At 53.4% G+C, this 16,956-nt stretch overlaps 1 protein-coding gene across 3 annotated transcripts in view; it reads left to right on the forward strand.

Annotated features, from left to right (window-relative positions):
* Positions 1-15,362, forward strand: part of CUL1 (cullin 1) — an 86,066-nt gene extending 70,704 nt beyond the window's left edge. For all 3 annotated transcript variants that reach the window (XM_054564257.1, XM_054564258.1, XM_054564256.1), the window contains exons 10-22: positions 1,016-1,123; positions 1,198-1,304; positions 3,747-3,795; positions 4,100-4,231; positions 5,691-5,808; positions 6,745-6,821; positions 7,179-7,310; positions 8,918-9,010; positions 12,615-12,662; positions 12,741-12,823; positions 13,508-13,613; positions 13,980-14,093; positions 14,865-15,362. In XM_054564257.1, coding sequence (XP_054420232.1) covers positions 1,016-1,123; positions 1,198-1,304; positions 3,747-3,795; positions 4,100-4,231; positions 5,691-5,808; positions 6,745-6,821; positions 7,179-7,310; positions 8,918-9,010; positions 12,615-12,662; positions 12,741-12,823; positions 13,508-13,613; positions 13,980-14,093; positions 14,865-14,945 — 1,248 coding nt within the window. In that variant the 3' untranslated portion in view covers positions 14,946-15,362. The remainder of the gene's footprint in view (positions 1-1,015; positions 1,124-1,197; positions 1,305-3,746; positions 3,796-4,099; positions 4,232-5,690; positions 5,809-6,744; positions 6,822-7,178; positions 7,311-8,917; positions 9,011-12,614; positions 12,663-12,740; positions 12,824-13,507; positions 13,614-13,979; positions 14,094-14,864) is intronic.
* The last annotated feature ends 1,594 nt before the right edge of the window (positions 15,363-16,956 follow it).

Raw genomic sequence — 16,956 nt, forward strand, 5'->3', positions numbered from 1 at the left:
CACAGAACAATGATTCATCCTTAATGGTTGCTCGTTATTATTGAAAAACAAGTAAATAAAGCGTTACAGAAATGCAGAATAGTTAAAACTTGGGGAAATGTGGTGTCTTGTTCCTGAATGCTGAGGATTAGCATCTGTCAAGAAATTGGAAACATTGGCAAACCATTTAAGCTCCCTGTGCCTCAGGCTTTCGTTTCCCCACGTGACTTCCTCCTGCTCGGACTCAGGGCTGCTGCCCCGCGGGCCCCTGGCCTGTCCCCAGCCTGCCACCCTGGTCCTGCTGCCCCTTAGCCTCTCGGCCAGACGCATCACTGTGACTTAGTGTCTTCATCTGTGAATGTGGGCGCAGATGGGACCGGCCTCCGTCCTGGTGCCGGCATGGCCCCGCTCGGCAGCAGCCGCTGTCCCCGCCTGGCCCGGGTCTGCCGCCCTTCCCCCTCCGTGCCAGCTCCTGGGGCGTCGCTCCAGGGGCCTCCCCTGTGTCCGGCCTTTCCGCCGGCTCCCGTGGTGGCGGTCCCATGTCCAGAGGCCCCCGGGCACCTGCCTGCCTGGCCCCCGGGCCCTGGCCGGTCCCCTCTTGCTTCCCTTTATTTGTCCATGGAGGCTTCTGCGGACGGTGGGGGAGCAAGTGTCCCTCGCTGCTGCGTCTGGCCCACCCGTGCCCCGCCTCCTGGGCCGAACCCTGGGTTCCTCTGCGCGACCTGCCGTGGGCTGCTAGGTAACTGGCCAACCGGAGTCCAGAATTTGATTTTTTAACAACAAAAATTGGCTAAGCAAAGCCATCCCTTTGAAGACTATCACTGTTTTTCTTACAAGCTTGAAATGAGTATTTAATTTCAGGTGTGGGAATGTATAGTATTGTATCTGAAAACAAAATGTCCTAGGTGTTTTGATGATGGAACCAAAACTATTTCTTGATCTCGTTAACATCTGAAGAAGCATCTGTATAGTGGCTGCACAGTAGCACACAGTTAATCCCCAGTAACCACCTTTTATGTGTGTTTCCCCACTTAAGGACCCCAAAATGTATGTACAGACAGTGCTGGATGTTCATAAAAAGTACAACGCCCTGGTCATGTCAGCGTTCAACAACGACGCAGGCTTCGTGGCCGCGCTGGACAAGGTGGGTGTGTTAGCGGGCAGCTCTGGGGGACGGGGCGGCGCGGGCCCTCTAACCGCCGTGTGTCCTGCCCACAGGCCTGCGGGCGCTTCATAAACAACAATGCGGTCACGAAGATGGCGCAGTCGTCCAGTAAGTCCCCCGAGCTGCTGGCTCGATACTGCGACTCCTTGTTGAAGAAGAGGTACGGTGACTTTGTGTTTTGTTCTTTATGAGCCTATTTAAAGTCACGGCTTTCGTTGAGGAATTAAAATTTGTATTACATTTGACACACAAAACTATAATTTTGTGCCTCTTGAGAAAGTACTTTAGGGCCAATGATTTTGTCTTCCTGAAGACACTGCATGCTGTGTGTCCCACGTTTTGGACTTGCCGGCAGCGTAACTCACTCACTCGTCAGCTAAATGCAGCCCAGCGAGTGGGTCCCACGGGCCGTGGCGAGGATGGCGATGGCAGCGGAATGCGGCTGTGTCACTGCTACTTCTGGTTGTGCTCGGCCACCGAGCGCCCTCTCCCCTGTGGAGGCTCTGCTGCCGAGCCCAGCCTTGCGCAGGGCGGGGCCCTCCCAGTGCGGCCTGGGGTTGCAGGCCCTTCCACCACCGTCTAGCGAGCTCGCGCTGTAGCCGTTCACGCTCTTTATATTTTAACCATCGTATTTTTCATCTGGTTCCTCTGGTATCGATGTGTGTGCTCTAAGAGCTAGAGGTGACATAATCTGCCACGGTTCTCTCCGGGTCGTGTGTCCGGTGCGGTTTTCCTCAGCTTCCTCCACGTGAATGGCTTCCTCCAGTGAAGGAACGCACAAGGCTTACCCTGCAGTTCTAGCCATCGTAGCAGCAAACGCTATTGTGATAGTTTTTCACACCCCCAAATTTTGCTGGGTTTGATCTTAATAAACCTTACCTTTTTTTTTTTAAAGTCCTCACCTGAGGACTTTTTTTATTGATTTGAGAGAAACACCAGTGTGGAACAGAAACATCAATCCGTTGTCTCTTGCACACGATACAACTGGGCATCAAACCTACAACTATTTGGTATATGGGATGATACTCCAACTAAGTGAGCTGCCCGGCCAGGGCAACAAATTACGCCTTAAACAGCTCTCTGCAGCTTACGCAGCCTCGTTACGAAAAACACCACGAGTACCTTCACACACCAAGAAAAAGACGGCAAACAGGTCTCGGGGTTGTGGGGTCTTGAGTGGAATGTCAGCGAACTGAAGAGCCGGTCTCTGGGACGAAGCATGGCTTTCTCGCAGTGTGGGGTGGCCCAGCAGCAGCAGATCTGATGTGCTTCGCTGCGGGAACAGCTGTGTCTTCTGAAGGGCGTGGGGGGACTGGTTGCTCGCAGTTTCTAACTTGATCAGAAAGCCATTTGCCCCCAGCCAGTGAGAATTGAGTATTTGGGGTTTTTTTCCTAATTATTAACAGTGCTGATCTCATGGATGATTTGCAGACTCTAGGCAGATCCTCTGAAGTACGCATTTCAGGAATGAAATTGGCCTTAAATCGGAATGCCTCTTCTGGCCTGGTTTCATGGTTCAGGCTATTTGGCTATGTCACGCGGCCATTTTCAGTATTTAAACATGGAAGAGGCGCCCTCCCAGGGCCTCCGTTTGTTGTTGGACAGAACGGCCCTGTCAGCGCTCTCGATCTCTGCACTACGGTGCCCAAGCGGAGGGGGCGGCAGGGGGTCCCCTCGGCGGCCGTGCCCGGAGCCATCGGGCGTGGGGCGGGGCCCTCTGCGCCGGCTGTGGTCAGCCGGGCCGCTCCCGAGCCCCTCTTTCTTGGTATCCAGGACCACCTTCCATCATTTATGGGGGTCTTGGGTATAAAGGCATCTTGCAGTAAAACCTTAAAAGATTCATTTACCCTGAAATCACCCTTTGATTGGTATTTCTCAGTAGACGCCATTGAATGCATCAGTTGTTAAAGGACAGCCATCTATTTTGTAGATGCAACTACAGATGGAAGGCAATACTTAATCGTAGCTTAAACCCTTTCGTTATCTTTTATTATTAGGCCATTAAAAGGAAACTATGCCTTTTTATTTTTTCAAAGTTAAAGCATATTGTAGAGGCAGTTACAAAAGTATCACCCTGGCGGGTGTGGCTCAGTGGATGGAGTGCCGGCCTGTGAACCACAGGGTCGCTGGTTGGATTCCCAGTCAGGGCACAGGGTTGCAGGCCAGGTCCCCAGCAGGGTGTGCGTGAGGTGCAATCACAGTGATGTTTCTCTCCCTTTCTCCCTCCCTTCCTCTTTCTAAAATTAAATGAATAAAATGTTTTAAAAAAAGAAAAGTAGCATTTACTTGCATTTAAATGGATTATATTAAAGGAAAAGTTGATTCAGAATGTGTTTTTGAACTTTTAATGAGTATCTTCTGTTGATTTTCATTGTGGGAATTCTAAAGGTTGCTTCCCCATCTCTCCTTCCTTGCTGGGCCTACTGTGTGAGGTGGCCGCAGGTGGGGAGCGGCCCCCTCCCTCCTACCGCGCCACTCGGACAGAGCCGGGCTTGCCCGTGCTCTGACCCACGCTCGGGTGCAAGCCTTTGGCTAAGTGGTGCTTGTTGTTGAAACATCTGCTGGCTGGCTGTTTGAAACACTGCCTGTTTTTAAATTTCAGTTCCAAGAACCCAGAAGAAGCAGAACTAGAAGATACACTCAATCAAGTGGTAAGGTGCTTAATAATCACATGCATTTTCAGTGGTCATTTATCTGACAGGTTGTTTTAAGCTTATTTATATGAGGACATCTGAAATGTAAAAGTAATGGAATCGTTTATTTTATTTTGAATCTGTAGTAAGTCCAGACCAAACTAGTGTCATTTAAATATTTTCAGACTATGAGTATATTTAGAGACAGTGGGGTGGCGTTTGTTGCCATGGCGCCAGGCCAGGTAAAACGGCGCGCGTGTGCTGTCCCTGGCACGGGGCAGGCATGGGTGCACTCAGTGCGCTCTCTCGGTGGCTTTGCTAGATGGTTGTCTTCAAGTACATAGAGGACAAGGACGTGTTCCAAAAGTTCTACGCAAAGATGCTGGCCAAGAGACTCGTGCACCAGAACAGTGCGAGCGATGACGCAGAAGCAAGCATGATCTCCAAGTTAAAGGTGAATTTACTCTTTTCCTGAAAACAGTCCTGCTTTTAAGTCTCTGTTAGAAGTTCTTAGTTTCCCCAGAAATACATAGCAGTATTAGTGGGGCAGAGCCGTTGATCAGCGTGTAACAAGGGCTGTGCACGGGTGAGCCCGGCTGCTGCGCTGTGGGAAAGCTACCAGGGCCTGCGAGGGGGCCGCGGCCTCCGCCCCAGGCCTCCCCGCCCTCGGGCTCCAGCACAGCAGCCGGGCCGGCTGCTCTGTCCTCACCCGTCACAGCTGCACGGCAGGCCTGGGCGAAGGGCCCAGGCCACCCTCCCGTGGCTGCTGGCTTGGGCGGGCAGGTGCTGGGCTGTGTTCTGGGTGTGGCTCGTGGCCGGCGGCCCTGTGTCTGCAGGAGGACAGAAGGGGTCGTGTTGCTTTGCTACTGAGCACTTCTTTCTCCTTTTTTTCTTCTTTTTCTTAATGGGAATAATGATAGGATCCTTTTTTGTTTGAAAATCTTACTTGTTTATTTTTAAAGGGGAAGGGAGGGAGTGATACATTGATTGGTTGCCTCTCACATGCCCACAGCTGGGGACCTGGCCCGTAACCCAGGCCTGGGCCCTGACTGGGAATCGAACCAGCAACCCTTTGGTTCACAGGCTGGCGCTCAGTCCACTGAGCCACGGCAGCCAGGGTGAGGAGTTCGTGCTTTATTTGACCACCTCTGCGCTTAGCCTGCGTTTGTTTCCAGGCTCGTCGCCCTGTTGAACGCTGTTACATGTCTTAGGGCTATTCCACTTTGACCTGAGATGAGAGTTCTGTAGGTGTCTCACTTACCTCAGGGCCCATAACAAAATAGCATCGCCCGGGCGGCCTAAGTAACAAGAATGTATTTCTCACAGTGCTGAGTCTGGGGAGTTCAAAATCAAGGTGCCAGCCAAGGCAGTTTTCTGGTGAGGGCTCTCTTCATGGCTTGATGATGGCTACCTTCTCCTCATGTCCTCGTGTGGCAAAGAGGGCACACTCACTAGTGTCATCCTGGAATGGCTGTTCCATCGTGGAGGTTCGTCCATGTGGCCACACTTACACTGGACGCTCTCCCTGTGGCGCTCCCTGCCCACACCATTGCGTTGGGAGTTAGGGCTTCAGCATAGGAGTTTGGTGGACACAGTTCGTTCCGTAGCAGCGGTTAAGAGACAGATTATGTCATCTTTGTGTTCTACCAGCGTCACAAATTCTTGCTCTTAGATGCTCAAGTAATAGTTACCATGTGTCTGATGGCTTAACTGTTCGGTTTACAGCTCTGTTATTTAGTAGTGTGTTAAATTTTAACTGGGGCATATTTATACTGTGAGCTGTAGTTGAAAGGCACCAGCTTCAGCTGTAGTTCAACAGCGGAGCACGTGTCATGTACTGCGAGCTCTCCAGGTCTCCAGGTGTGTTCATACTTCTGTAGAAATTAATAAGACTGTCACTTGGCTCATTTCAGCAAGCATGTGGGTTTGAGTACACCTCTAAACTTCAGCGGATGTTTCAAGATATTGGCGTGAGCAAAGATTTGAACGAGCAGTTCAAAAAGCACCTGACAAACTCAGAGCCACTAGACTGTGAGTACCCACGTGTGTACAAGCCCCTTTTACAGACCTGTTCTGGGAGAAATCCATGCCCTTTATAGCAGACGAGGGAGATGGCAAATACGAAGTAAGGGTGGTGGATCCTTTGTCAAGAATTCAAGGACAGACACGGTCCTCCCAGGTGCTCTGTACTCCTCTTGAGTCCCGTATGACGTTAGAGACAGGCGAGGGCGGGGGGCGCATCCAGGCCCTGAGCCCAGTGTCTCCCACTGGCTGGCATGGCCACCCCTCCGCAGGCATCTGCCAACTCAGGCCTCCACACAGAGCTCAGTGTAACCTGGGTTTGCATCCATTCTGAAGGTTTTTTTCCTTAAAGTATAAGAAACTGGTGTGGCCATGTAGATACCAGGGTCAAGCTGACAAAGAGCACGTGGCCTCAGGTTGGCCCTGGGGACTGGGGAGGCCAGGCTCCTGACGCGAGGCCTGTGGCAGCTCAGGGTGACAGGCTGTGCTGACGTCATGAGAATCATGCCGTCCTTCTCAGTGAAACACGGGGACTTTCCCCAAAGGGAAGGAACATGCCCATGGTCAGCGTGACAGTGGTGCCGTGGCCTGCGGCCGGCTGTCAGTGGTGCTGGGCAGCTGCGCGCCCGGGGCCTCCCCTTCCTCGGCGTGCCGTCGGGGCCGACTGCGGTGACGTTGCTTGGGGCACCAAACTGAAGGGGGTGCAGAAGGCGGGCCTCTGATGTCCTCGTCCCAAGTTGGAAGTGAGACGAAAACACACTCTTGGGAGCAAAGGGATTTCTGGCTCTCCCACCCTTTTCCTAATTTCAATTGAGTAAAATAAAACTAATTGAAGTTAAAGTCTTAGTTTTATATTGAAGCAGGACTTTCACTGAACGTGTTTTGAGAAAGCATTTCCAGTTCTGAGACTAACGCAGTGTCTTCCTGGTCTGTGCGCGCCCGCAGTGGACTTCAGCATCCAGGTCCTGAGCTCCGGCTCCTGGCCCTTCCAGCAGTCCTGCACGTTCGCCTTGCCCTCGGAGGTGCGCGCCGTGGTCCGGCGGGGTGGGCGGGAGGGGCCGGCCGTCTGGGGAGGCCTTCCCGCTGGGCGGCCACACTCGACATGGGAGCGGGAACCCACAGCCCTGCAGCTGCCGCTGTCCCCCTCCCACACATGGGCCTTGTTCCCTCCCACTTGTGGGACCTCTCTGGCACCATGACAAACAGCACAACCGGTCCCACCTGTCCAGAGCAGAAGCCTCTATTGGTTGTACCTTCCAGTGCTTAGTTTCCCGTGCTTTGTGAGCATCCGCGATGGCGTCGGTGTCTTCCCTGGGTGTGAGGGCATTTCTCCGCGGGGCGCGGTCAGGCCTGCGCTCACACGCCGCCCTCTCCCGCAGCTGGAGCGCAGCTATCAGCGATTCACAGCTTTCTACGCCAGCCGGCACAGCGGCAGGAAGCTCACGTGGCTGTACCAGCTGTCCAAGGGAGAGCTGGTCACAAACTGCTTCAAGAACAGATACACTTTGCAGGTAAGGTGGCCTTTCTATTTTGGATTATTTTTTAAGCTTAAATGAAGATAAGACAAATTGTACCAAGCAGAACACAGTGACTAAGGAAACAGCCCAGAGACCAGCTTCCGAGGAAACGGAGTAGAGGTTAAGCGCATAGGTCCTGAGAGTCAGAGGAGGTGAATTCTGGTTCTTTCTGGCCAAGGGACAGGTTACTTCAATGATGACACGGAGCCTCGTCGGTTTTCCTTTCCCTAAAATGAAGATGTCGGTGCAAGTGCGTGGTCCGGTCCCCGCCTGCCCGTCCGGCCGCAGCTCAGTAAGCCGGAGCTTTCTGTGGGGGGGGTGGTAACAGACCTTCCCCTTGGGAAGTGGTTTCGCGCTGCAGTCGCCGCTGGTGCTCACAGCAGTGCCGAGCACCCGGCAGTAAGGACCTTCTGTTGAGGTCCGTGCCCTCAGCGAGTCCACGTTCTTTCTCCGTGAGCTCGTGCAGGCGAGCCTCTTAGCTGGTAGCTTTGTTTTCTCTCGATTCACTGGTAAACTTACAGAAACAGCTGTGGGTCTGTTGTTAAGTGCTAAGAAAGTTCGGGATGTGTTCCGCGGACGCACGCTCTGCTCAGTCAAGTTTCCACAATTCTTCTCTGAAACAGTAGCAAAAGCGCGTGAGAGTCGTTGCGCCAGGCCCAGGGGTCTGCGCCAGCTTGAACCTAGATGCTACACAACTGGGATTTTGTTTTCTTCATCCCCTACCCACACATGTGGAAGGATATATCAACTTAGTTGGGATAGTTTACATACAATAAAAGGCACCCATTATACGTATGCAGTTTGCATGATGGCAGGTCACATGCATGGGTGGAACTGCCACCAAACTAGGGGACATTTCTGAGACTGTTTTGATCTGGGCCGCTGATGAGAAATGAGAGGGGCCTCTTGCTCACCTGCCCGGGAAAGGTTGCAAAGCCCTGCTGCCTTCAATGGGCCACTTCTCTGCTTGGCCTCCTCCTGTCTCCTGTCTCCAAGGCCCAGGCCCAGGCCTACAGGGACCTTGACCAAGTGTTGCTGCTCATGGACCTTTTACTTGTCGCTGTGGATCGTGGGAGAGGAGGATGAAGGGGTCCCCCTGGGAGGGACAGGGCCCCACGGACACCACTCGCTGCCCCGCTGCAGGCTGTGGGACCTGGCGCACAGTTTCCAGAAAGGCGCCTCAGAGCGTTGGGGTTTGCTGTAAACCATAGCAGACTTTACACAGGGAAGTATTTAGGATGAAGAAAAATGAAATATAATTCAGTGTGCAGACTGTTTTATGTCAATGTACCAACAGATAATTTTCCTTGGCCTTTGTGCAAAAACAAATTTGAAGATGGGTGCTCTGTACTTTCTCTGTGTGCCAGATGGGTACATATGTGTTTGTATAATGAGTGTGGACACATATGAATTTACATGAACAAAACATGTCTTTAGAAGAAAATTCAAAATCATTTTAATGTTTCAAAAGGTGGGAAATGACATCTTTCGGGAACATGCTGCATTGTAGTGGACTTGCACTTTGTCCTAAGCGCTTCAGACGGGGGCAGTGTCCCGCGCGGTTTAAATTTGCCTCTCTCTCTCCTGTGGGGACCGCAAAGGCATCGACGTTCCAGATGGCGATCCTGCTTCAGTACAACACGGAGGACGCCTACGCGGTGCAGCAGCTGACGGACAGCACGCAGATCAAAATGGTACCGCCCCTCGGCTGCCTCGTCTCGGGGGCGCTGTGGGGGAGGTGTGGGGGCCAGGGCCTTCGGTCTGAACAGAGATCTGCCTATGAATACGCTCTTCTTCCAGGATTTTAATATAATGTTTTTTAAAACTTTAAAATTTTTTGCATTTCTATAACACTTTATTTGAGCCAAACTGACCCAAAAAAATATGCTGGGGAGCAAGATCTCAAATGCTCAGAAGGACAGCAGTTTTGAGTCTTTTACACATTCAAAATCAAGGAAGGGGCAAGGCCGGGTCCCCGGGCGGTTGATGAGATCGCGCGCCCCCTCGAGGGTTGCCACCCTCTTCTGGGGTGGCGCCCAGGCGCAGCAGCCGGCACAACCTGCCCAGGTCTGACCTAGGCTCAGACCGCCCCGCGAGGGTGCGTCCCGTGGAAGCCCTTTGGAAAGCTGTTTCCCGCCCCGGGTCGCTCGCACGCACGCACGCGCGCACGAGCATAGCCCATTCTTCACCCTCTTCCCAGCAAAGCTTTTCTGATGACAAAGCTTAAATCTTCACCTAATGTTAGCCTTCATGTTAATCAATTTTTACTGAGATACATGTCACATGACATAAAATTGTGTACATTTTAAAGTGTGCAGTCTGGAAGTTCTTGGCAAGGTGGTGTGCGCAGCCCGGGAACCCCGCTCTGGGGGCGGCCCTGCCCCCGCCGTCCACAGTCTCTTCCGTCTCTGGGTTTGCCGGCGCCAGACTTTTCATGTACATTGAATCATGGAACGTGGCTTTTTGTATGCTTCCTTTCACTTAGCATGTTTATTCATGTTTTAGCATGTATCCACATTTTATTCCTTTTTTATGGCTGAAATATGTTCCAGCATATGGATGGACCACGTTCCATTCATTTGTTGATGGACGGGTGGGTCGTTCCTGCCTTTCTATTACTACGAATGATACTGACTGTCCACACTCGTGTCCGGGGTTTTGTACAGACGTGCTCTCAGTTCTCTGGGATGCACACCGAGATTGGGGGTTGCTGGGTCGCGATAAGCGATGCTCGCCGCACCGAGGGCCTGCCGGCCGCCCCACGGCGCCCCCCGGCCCCTCTCCCCCGCAGGCCCCTCCCCGCGCTCTCACCAGCGCTTGTTCCCCGTTGTAGCTGCCCCCCCCCCACCACCACGGGCAGGGAGTGGTGGCGTGTTGTGGTTTTGATTTGCATTTCTCTAACAACGAATGATGTTGAATATCTTTTCATGGCCATTTGTATATCTTCTTTGGGGAAATGTCTGTCCAGACCTTTTGTCCATATTTTGATTGGGTGGGTTGCCTTTTTATTGTTGAGTTGTAAGGATTGTGTGTGTGCGCGCGTGTGTGTTCTGTATATAGACCCTTGTGAGACACCTGATTTACAGAGATTTTCTCCCATTCTCTGGATTGTCTGTTCCATTTTACCACACACAGTTTTGATTTTTATGAAACCCACTCTCTATTTTGTTGCCTGTGTTTTTGGTGTCATATCTAATCCACAGTCAAAGGCTGTCCTTTCCCTCTTGATTGTGTCACTGACCCTTACGGGTCAAGGACTCCAGAACAAGGTCCTGCTGCTGTGTGTCTCGCACCAGCAGGATGAGCCTGTGTGCAGTGAGGCAGAGCAGAGGCGCGGGCCGCGGGCGCTCTGCCTGGAAGGAGTGGGCGAGCTGTGAAGGGTTGGCGGGAGGCAGGCGGGGTCAGGGTGGGGGTTTCTGAAAAAAAGGTGGCATGTGCTCAGAATTTCCGGGGAGCATGCCTGGCTGTACGGCGCACGTCTGCCTGGGGTGTGAGAGGAGCGTGTTAGTGAAGGGAGGTGTGGCCACAGGTCCCGGGAAGGGGTTTCAGGCACCATCCCGGGCCCTTCCCAGGTGGACCAGTTTCTTAGCTGTGCTCCTCGGGCTTCTCACTTGATTCGTGCCGACAGGCGTAGCTGGCCCTGGAGTTCCCGCCTTTTCCTGACAAGCCCAGCCTGCTCTAGGCAGGGGCTGTGGCGGAGAGTCAGGGAGGAGAGAGGAGCCCTGGCCGGCGCGGCGCAGCTGCGTGTCGTCCCGCAAACCGAAACGTCGCCAGTTCTTTCCCAGTCAGGGCGCCTGCTGGGCTGCAGGTTCGGTCCCCAGGCGGGGCGTGTATAGAGGCAACCACAGGATGTTTCTCTCCCTCGCTTTCTCCTTCCCTTCCTCTCTAAGAAATAGATAAATAAAATCTTTAAAAGAGAGAAAAGTAGACAAAGTCAGAAGTTTAAAGACCAACTAAAAACATGGCCATGCAGCATGGTGACAGCTTGTCCATGCAGCATTGTCATAAACCAGTTGTCCTTAAATGCATGGATTTTTCTGGGTTCTCAGTTATTTTCCACTGATCTGTCTGTATGTCTTTATGCCAGTATCACATTGTCTTCCTTACTGTTGTTTTGTAGTAAGTTTTGAAATTGAGACCTCCGACTTCGTTTCTTTCAAGATTGTGTTAGCTGTTCTTGGCCCCTTCCATTTCCATATAAAACTCAAAATTAGCAAGTCCAGTGCTGCGGGAAGAGGCCGGTGGAATCAGGAAAGGGGTGGCCGTGGCTGTGTGGCGGCTTTGGGGAGCATCTCCACCGCTTTTCATCTGTGAACTTGGGTGTTTTGCCATGTGCTTAAAGGTGTCTTTAGTTTCTTTGAACTGCGTTTCATAGTTTTCAGTAGGCTAGTCTTAACACTTCTTTGGTTAAATTTATTTCGTACTCTTTTATTATATTAATGGAATTTCTGTTCATTGTTAGCATATGGAAATACAGTTAATCATTGCATATTGATCTTGTGCCCTGCAGCCAGCCTGAGCCCATGCCGTTAGTTGTAATACTTTTTTGTGGATTCTTTAGGACTTTTTTTTATTTTTTAAGATTTTTTTTTTATTTATTTTTAGAGAGGAAAGGAAGGAGAAAGAGGGAGAGAAACATCAGTGTGCGGTTGCCTCTTGCACTCCCCTAAACTTGGAATCTGGCCCACAACCCAGGCCTGTGCCCTGACTGGGAATCGAACCAGTGACCCTTTGGTTTACAGGTTGCAGCTCAATCCACTGAGCCACGCCAGCCAGGGCAGGCTTTTTTAATCATGTCATCTACAAACACAGAAAGTCGTACTTCTTCCTTTGCCTGTTTGGATATCTTTTTCCTTTCTCTTGCCTGATAGCTTTAGGTAGGTTTTAGTGGATGGCAGAGGTCCGTCCCCTTCAGTTCTGAGTGTGTTCAGTGCTTTTACCCGCAGAGAGTGCTGGGTGTTCGCGGAGCTGCCAGGTGTTCGAGGGGCCCGGCCCCTGCGGGCTTAGTCAAGGGGACCGGCTGCGCGTGGCCTCTCATACTTTGGTGTAACAATCCTCAGTGGTCGTTACTGGTGGTCGAGGCTGGAAAGCAGTTACGTCACTGTCAGACGCAGGTGCTGGGGGACATAGTGTGTTTAGGGAGCCTCCGAAAGCACCATCTCTCTTTCCTCTGAGTGTATTTGTCGGTTTGGGTGACATTGTTTTCCCGTGGAAAAAATGCATTATGTTGCCCGTGGTTTTTAATTGCAAAGAAAACTGTATTTTTCTCTTTAACTTACCCTTTCTCTCTAATTGCAGGACATTTTGGCACAAGTGCTACAGATTTTATTGAAATCGAAGTTATTGGTACGTCTGTGCACTTTTCACGTCAAGTTACAAAAAGCCTTTTTCTGAAATTATGTAGTAACAGCTGTTTCCTTACAGGTCTTGGAAGATGAAAATGCAAATGTTGATGAGGTGGAACTGAAGCCAGATACCTTAATAAAATTATACCTTGGTTATAAAAAGTAAGGAAACCTGCTGAATAGGTGGTCCCTGGCCCCTCCCCACCCCCAGCAGAAGAACTGCCATCCCTGCCCCAGGGGCGGGGGCGGGAGGTGCTGAGCAGGCAAGGCTTGGATGGCGACCTTGGATGTCACGTGGCAATTCTGTGTTTCTTCATTTGACTCTTCTGGGTTTAGAGTGTGTTTTGTCTTTGTTTTTGTTTTTGTTTTTGTTTTGGCAAATAAGTCTCCTTAAAAAATTCACTCAGGCTCTGGCTGGTGTGGCTTAGTGGACTGAGCACTGACCTGTGAACCGAAGGGTCGCCATTTCGATTCCCAGTCGGGGCACAGGCCTGGGTTGCAGGCCAGGTGCCCAGCAGGGGGCGCGAGAGGCAGCCACACACTGATGTTTCTCTACTCTCTAGTCCCTCCTTTCCCCTCTCTCTAAAAATAAATAAATCTTCAAAAAAAAAAAAAAAACCAATTCACTCAGAGGTTTGGGCCTCTGCGTCCAAGTGCCCCACTCATCTCTCCCAACACTGTTTGGGGGCCGGTGAAGGGCCCAGACGCCCAGCCCTCGGGGCCGGGGTAGAGTCGCCCGCGCAGTGTGTGGTTGGTGAGAGGCCGGTCTACCCAGTCCCCTCCCCTCCATCCTTCACTGCCTGCCTCTCCAAATATCGCTGATTGTCTGCTCGATTTTCTCGATAGTAAGAAATTAAGGGTTAACATCAATGTGCCAATGAAAACTGAACAGAAGCAGGAACAAGAAACCACACACAAAAACATCGAGGAAGACCGCAAACTGCTGATTCAGGTGACTGGCGCGTCCCTCCCATCAGAGGGGCCTCGCTGCATGTTGGGCCGCTGCGGGCGTGGGTCCTGGGCGGAGCCGATGACACGGTGCAGGGAGCAGAGTGCAGGGGAAGGAGGCTGTTGTTCGGTGGCGACTTCTGTGGCTGGAAGGCCGGATTTTCCTCATTTTTTAAATGCTCTGTGGTTGGGGTAAGGTGTTAGAATTGCTCATAAGACCACACGTAGGTGATAGGCCCCGCTGCCCACTCACCTGCCATGTGCTACCTGGTGGACCAGGCCGTGACCCCACGCGCAGAGGCCGAGCCGCGGCGGCCCTGCTGCTTGGCCGTGGTCCAGCGTAAGCCGTTCGCTCTGCTCTGCCCGGCAGGCGGCGATCGTGAGGATCATGAAGATGCGGAAGGTCCTGAAGCACCAGCAGCTGCTCGGGGAGGTGCTCACGCAGCTGTCCTCACGGTTCAAGCCGCGGGTCCCAGTCATCAAGGTACAGGCGCGTGTGGCAGGGTGGCGGGCGGGCTGTTGTGGAGAAGGTGGAACCACCGGAAGCAGGCCCCCCGATGAAGGGGCTCGGTCGCTGTGGACGGGGCTTTTCTGCAGGAGAAAACGGGCTTCCTTTCCAAACGTCCCCTGGCGTGCGGAGAGGAGGGCGGCATGCTCGGTGCCCGTGTCCCCGGCACCCGCCGCACAGTGAGGCAGCCACGGGCCTGCCAGAGCCCCCGGGGTCTGCCAGGTGCACCGCACACCCACACGGAACTCTCTAGACCTGGAGTCCTGCTGTGCTGTGGCTGCTGGGATGGTGCTCAGCATCACATTAGGGCTGTTTGTCTCCAGCGTTGTCAGTTGGCTGTGCATTCGCATCAGCTGCCACATTGGGGGGGGACTCACGTCGACCACCCGTCAGCCCCTCCCCGACTGGGGCTTCTCGAAGTAGAATCGAGGTGGCTCTTGCCTCTCGGGGCCGCTGGGTAGACAGCAGCCGGGGCGTCCCACGCCCCCGCTCCCTGCCCGTGCAGAGGGGAGGGGCCCCCGGCTGCTGCAGCACCTGAGCCTGGGAAGGGGGTGGTGCAGCCCCCCGGCTGCTGCAGAGGGGGCTCCGAGCAGGGAGGCAGGGTCTCTCGCTGCAGGCAGACAGGCCACGAGGGGACCTTGCTCCCCACTGAGCTCTCAGAGGTGGGCAGTCTGTGGTGAGGGTGTCGGCCTCCATTGTGATCAGCGTTTCTCTTCACTGCCTCTTCCTTTTTAAAATAATGCCCAGAAATGCATTGACATTCTGATCGAGAAAGAGTATTTGGAGAGAGTGGACGGGGAAAAGGACACCTACAGCTACCTGGCCTAGCCCTGCCGGGGGCTCTGACCGTGCTGCCGCCGGACGCCCCCGTCCCCAGCAGCTGCCGCCGCCACGGGCCCGCCTCTTCCGACTGAGACCAAGACTCCCCTCAGCCGGCCTCAGCTGTCCATCGGAGCTGCTCAGGATCGATACATTTCCAGTCTGTAAATAAGGACACCGATGCCATTTAACCTAATTTAAGAACAGAGGGAACCGCCCCTCCCGCGCTGAGGGCTGCATGCTGCCGCACCCCACCAACCCTCTGGCCGCGCGCTCCCCGCGGCCGGCCGGCGGCCCTCCCAGGCCGGCGCTCGGGGGAGGCGTCCGCGCGGACCGCGTGCGACTGCTCGGAGAAACCATTTGTATAGTGTGTTTCATTTTTTAATGTGTGGAAATAAAGAAAATTAAAGGATTTCTGTACAAGTTGCATTTGGTTTTGTTTTCAGTTTTACTAATTTCTATATGTAAATAAAAGATATAACGATTGTGCAAGTTTATATTCCCAGTGTCTTCCTGAAGTCTTAACAGGCGGCAGTTCTTTAGATTGAATGTTTTATGAGAGCTTAGAATTTTGAGTCCCCTTGTAATTTTTTTTGCAAACGTGGATGCTCATTTTGACGACTTCCTCCAGTAACTTGAAGGTGGCAAGTGAGGGTCAGTGACACGTTGATTCCATACGAACAGGCTAATCTCTGACCACCTGATCTGGGAGACAGGTCCTCTTCTCACAAGCGGGGACACTGAAGAGAAGAGGGCGCTTGGCACCAGCGAGCGGAGGCGCGGGGAGGACTGGGGGCGGTGGCCCCGGCCTGTGCTCTGCTGCCGAGCCCGGGAGGCCGAGCCCGGGTTGGACCCTGAGGTGTGGTGGGGCCCGTGGCTCCTTTCCAGTTCTAAGCAGTTCTTAAAACACAAGAAGCCCCGGCTCAAGATGAACTCAGGCTGCTCCTGGGGAAGCGCCCAGGATCCCAGCAAGTGGCACGAGTCCCCGCTGTCCCGACTGAGGGGCCCCTGCAGCAGGACCAGAGCCCAGCCAGTGAGCGTTTCGCACTCAGGCACCTGCTGGTAAGTTGGCATGTTTGCGGCCGTGTGCCCGGGAGGAGACCCACTCCCAGCGTGGGGGCCTGGGTGCCAGCCTGCGTGTCCCCGTAACACTGTCTCTGGTCTCTGTCCACAGTCAGTCCCATGGTCAGCACGTCACCTCACTCGCTTCTGGCCAGAGAACAGAAAACGGAAGAAGGTAGCGAGGCCTCCCAGGCGGGCTCGGCTCCTGCTCGTAGGTTCGTTTTCCTCCTCAACCTCAAAGTTGGAGGCAGCAGCACAGCCAAAGGAACGTGCAAAAGTGAGGTTCTTAAGAGTTTCTTGGAGCAATCTGGCACGTAACGGGGTTTTATTAAAGGTTTAAAAGACGTTACAGGATATAAAAAGTAACAGTAATAAACTTAAGCACTTAGGTAATGGTTTCCATACTTGCTTATAAATATCTCAAACGACCCCTGGGCGAAAGCAGGGCAGCCACCCGGGGACATGTCCCGCCCCCATCCTGTGGCCCGGCCCTGGGCTGGGACTGGGGCGCGAGGCCACAGCACACCTGCCCTCCCCGCAGCTCCTCTGTCGGCCTCTGGGACAGGTACACCCAGGCGCCACGTTCAGAACTGGGGGTGAGCCCGTGGGGGTGGGGGTCGCTGAGCGAGACGGGCCAGGCACCCGCGATCGGGAGCACCCTGGGGTTACTCAGCCCCTTGGCTAAGCCCAGACGTCAGCACAGGAAGCAGAGGAACAGGGACGGGTGAGGAGGTAGTTACCCCCATCCTCGGATTCCCTGCCTGTGCCTGCCCCTCGCCTTAGGCCAATGTGCTGTTTAACGGCGGGGATGGGCAGGGGCAACGGAAGAAGGTAGCAAGGCCTCCCAGGTGGGCTCGGCTCCTGCTCGTAGGTCCTGACTTTTTTTTTCCCCTTTATTCCCCAAACTAGATCCTCGCTTGACGACAGACAGGAGTCTCCAAACGCAAGCCGCACAGTC

The sequence above is a fragment of the Pteronotus mesoamericanus genome, unplaced genomic scaffold (assembly GCF_021234165.1).
Source record: "Pteronotus mesoamericanus isolate MK-2021 breed Mesoamerican mustached bat unplaced genomic scaffold, CSHL_Meso_final scaffold_85, whole genome shotgun sequence".
Taxonomy (NCBI): Eukaryota; Metazoa; Chordata; class Mammalia; order Chiroptera; family Mormoopidae; genus Pteronotus; species Pteronotus mesoamericanus.